This window comes from Nothoprocta perdicaria, unplaced genomic scaffold (assembly GCF_003342845.1).
Source record: "Nothoprocta perdicaria isolate Ctin4 unplaced genomic scaffold, notPer1 scaffold_129, whole genome shotgun sequence".
Classification (NCBI taxonomy): Eukaryota; Metazoa; Chordata; class Aves; order Tinamiformes; family Tinamidae; genus Nothoprocta; species Nothoprocta perdicaria.
Window position 1 is genome coordinate 333,363 of NW_020454416.1, and position 2,554 is coordinate 335,916.

Genomic DNA, 2,554 nt, shown 5'->3' on the forward strand with positions numbered 1-2,554 from the left:
AAATGTAAAAAGATTTTTTTTTCTTGTTCACATTAGGCTAAAGCCAACTAGCTCCTTTATGCTTATTTCAGATTGGACACTTTGACATTACTTTTCGCTCAAACGCTTCCTTAATTCTTCCTTGAGTTCAGAGTTAGGAGAATGAAGGTTTTTAGTAGCATCTCAGGTGATGGTCAAAGTGTCTCTTCAAAAGCTACACAAGAGCATTGGTTCTGCGTGGAGCGAGTTCAGCCCCTGCCTCCTGTAATTTCTTCGGCAGAGATTCCAGCTTCAGTTTCACGCACAACAGAATATGGGAACGTTTCTGTCCTCTCTATATCAAGCTACGTGGTACTGGATTCCAGGAGGCTTGCAAGAGCTGGTGAAGACACAGGCTGCTTATAGCCTGTGCCAGCAGAACTTGCTCCACATCAAAAACAGGCATCACCACTTATTATTTTTGCTGTATTTCTCTTATTTTAATCATGTGACAAGAAATAGCCTGCCCTGCAATAAAGCAAAATACCTGTGAGGAGAAGGTGCATTTGATGAGCTGGAAATGAACAGTCACCAGATGGAGCGATGTTGCATGAATTTGGAGAAGTACATTCATGACCCAACAGCTCAATCCTAAACCATTCCCAGGGTAAGCAGATAGGCCAACCCTGCCTGTGATGCCTTGCACAGCTCAGACTTAAAAAAAAAAAAAAAAAAAGAAAAAAAAAAGAAAAAAAAAGAAAACCCATTGCCTCAAATTACAATAACTGGAAAAGTAAGTATTGAAAAAGCAGGTACTTTTAAAAAATCAACTACTACTGCCATTTCTTTAAACGAGTTGTTTAAGACTCAGCTCCTGCTAGCTAGTAACCATGTTACTTTTTCACCCCACTCTTACGCCTTTTATTTTTCAAAAGGTCACATTAAACAAAAGATGATACAGACAAGAGTCTTAGTCAAAATAAATCTGTTTTTTTTTTCTTTTTTAAAGAGAGTAAGACGGCAAATAGAAGAAAAACATTAGCCAACTGCAACAGTTAACAAACAAGAGACTGGTGAGTAGTGTTTAATGCCACCTCTAGTGAAATGTTTCCCACTTGGAAAAATGTGGGAGGCAAGTCCACTTTGCTCCTTGAGAGTCACAGGCTGGAGCAGAACATACAACAGCACCTAACACCACAGTCACTTTACATATATTCAAGTTTTTACACATCTGCAAAGCAGAAGTAGTAGCAGCCATTGGGATGTTCTTTCTTAATGGTTCTCAGGGCGGGCCGAGGAAACTCGGAGGGACCCGGCTCCTGCGACATGGAGCTGGAGCTGCAGCTGCTGCTCCTGCTGCTGCCTCCGGCCGCCTGCACTCGCGCCCTGTCCTCGGCCGGGGAGGCCTGCGGCGAGCCCGGGCTCAGGTAGCCGGCCGCGGTCTGAGTGGAGGCCGTGGCGAACGTGGCGGGGCCGGCGTTGTTCCTCACGTAGACGTTCTTGATGGCAGCAAGCGTGTGCGCCATGAGGCTCAGGCTGTGGCTGAGCTCCTGCATGCCCTGCTGCAGCAGCCGCAGGTTGTGGTTGACGCTGTCAAAGCCAGACTGGATCACCTGCAGCTGGGTCTGCTGAATCTGCAGGAGCTCCTCCTCGGTGACTTCACTGCGGTCTGCCTGCGCAGACCTGCACGTGCCTTTTGTTTTGGCTTTTACTTTCCCGGAGGAACCACCACCCGTTGTCCCCAGAAAAGGCAGCTGCTCCTGGCTGGGTGGAACCACCGCCATGTCCTCAGAGCTTTCTTCTGGCTCCACCACTTTCACTACTATCTCTTCTTTCAAGCTCATCTTCTGCAGGCTGGACTGATGAGATGGGCCAGGGTCATCCTCAAACCCTAGAGGAGACGGAAGAAAAAGAACAGCGCGTGAGAAGTGTCATTCCCCTTGGCGGTCAGTAACACCTCTTCCCACCCACTGGGCACGAATACCAATTCCTGAACTCCAGGGAACTGTGACGGGGTGCTCACCAACAGCGTTATCCCTGAAACTTTGGGAATACGCCTACCCGTACCGGCGGGGAGGCGCAGAGAGGCGCTCGGGGGCCGGGGCGGCCCGGGGCACCGCACGAGGGGCCGGGCCCGGGCGCGGGGCGCCGCCGCACTCACCCACGCGTCCCAGCGCGGCGCCGGGCAGCTCCAGCGTGTCGATGCCGCCCGCGATGGGCACGGCGGCGGGCAGCACGTAGGCGCGCGGCGGCGCGCGGCGCGGCGGGGCGGCGCGCGGCAGCTCCTCCGCGGCCAGCAGGAGGCCGAGCGCGGCGGCGGGGCCGGGCGCGCCGCCGCCCTGCGACAGGCGGCAGAGCTTGCTGCGGTCGCGGCGCTTGAGGTCGCGCCAGCGCTTCTTGAGGTCCTCCACGTCGCGCGGGCAGGCGGCCACCGGGTTCACCTTGTGGCGGATGAGCTCCCACACGCGCCGCTTCTGGCCCGGCGAGGCGCGGCCCGGCCCCGCGGCGAACAGCAGCCGCTCGTGCTTCAGCACCTGCTCGATGAGCACCTCGGTCTCCGCCTCGTTGAAGTTGGCCTTGCGCCGCTTCGGCGACT

At 54.2% G+C, this 2,554-nt stretch overlaps 1 protein-coding gene across 1 annotated transcript in view; it reads right to left on the reverse strand.

Annotated features, from left to right (window-relative positions):
• Positions 1-909: 909 nt before the first annotated feature.
• LOC112942464 (t-SNARE domain-containing protein 1-like) overlaps positions 910-2,554 on the reverse strand; it is a 3,110-nt gene continuing 1,465 nt past the window's right edge. Inside the window, exons 2-3 of the mRNA XM_026033406.1 lie at positions 2,120-2,552; positions 910-1,849 (exon numbers count right to left, since the gene is read on the reverse strand). Coding sequence (XP_025889191.1) covers positions 1,182-1,849; positions 2,120-2,552 — 1,101 coding nt within the window. The 3' untranslated portion in view covers positions 910-1,181. The remainder of the gene's footprint in view (positions 1,850-2,119; positions 2,553-2,554) is intronic.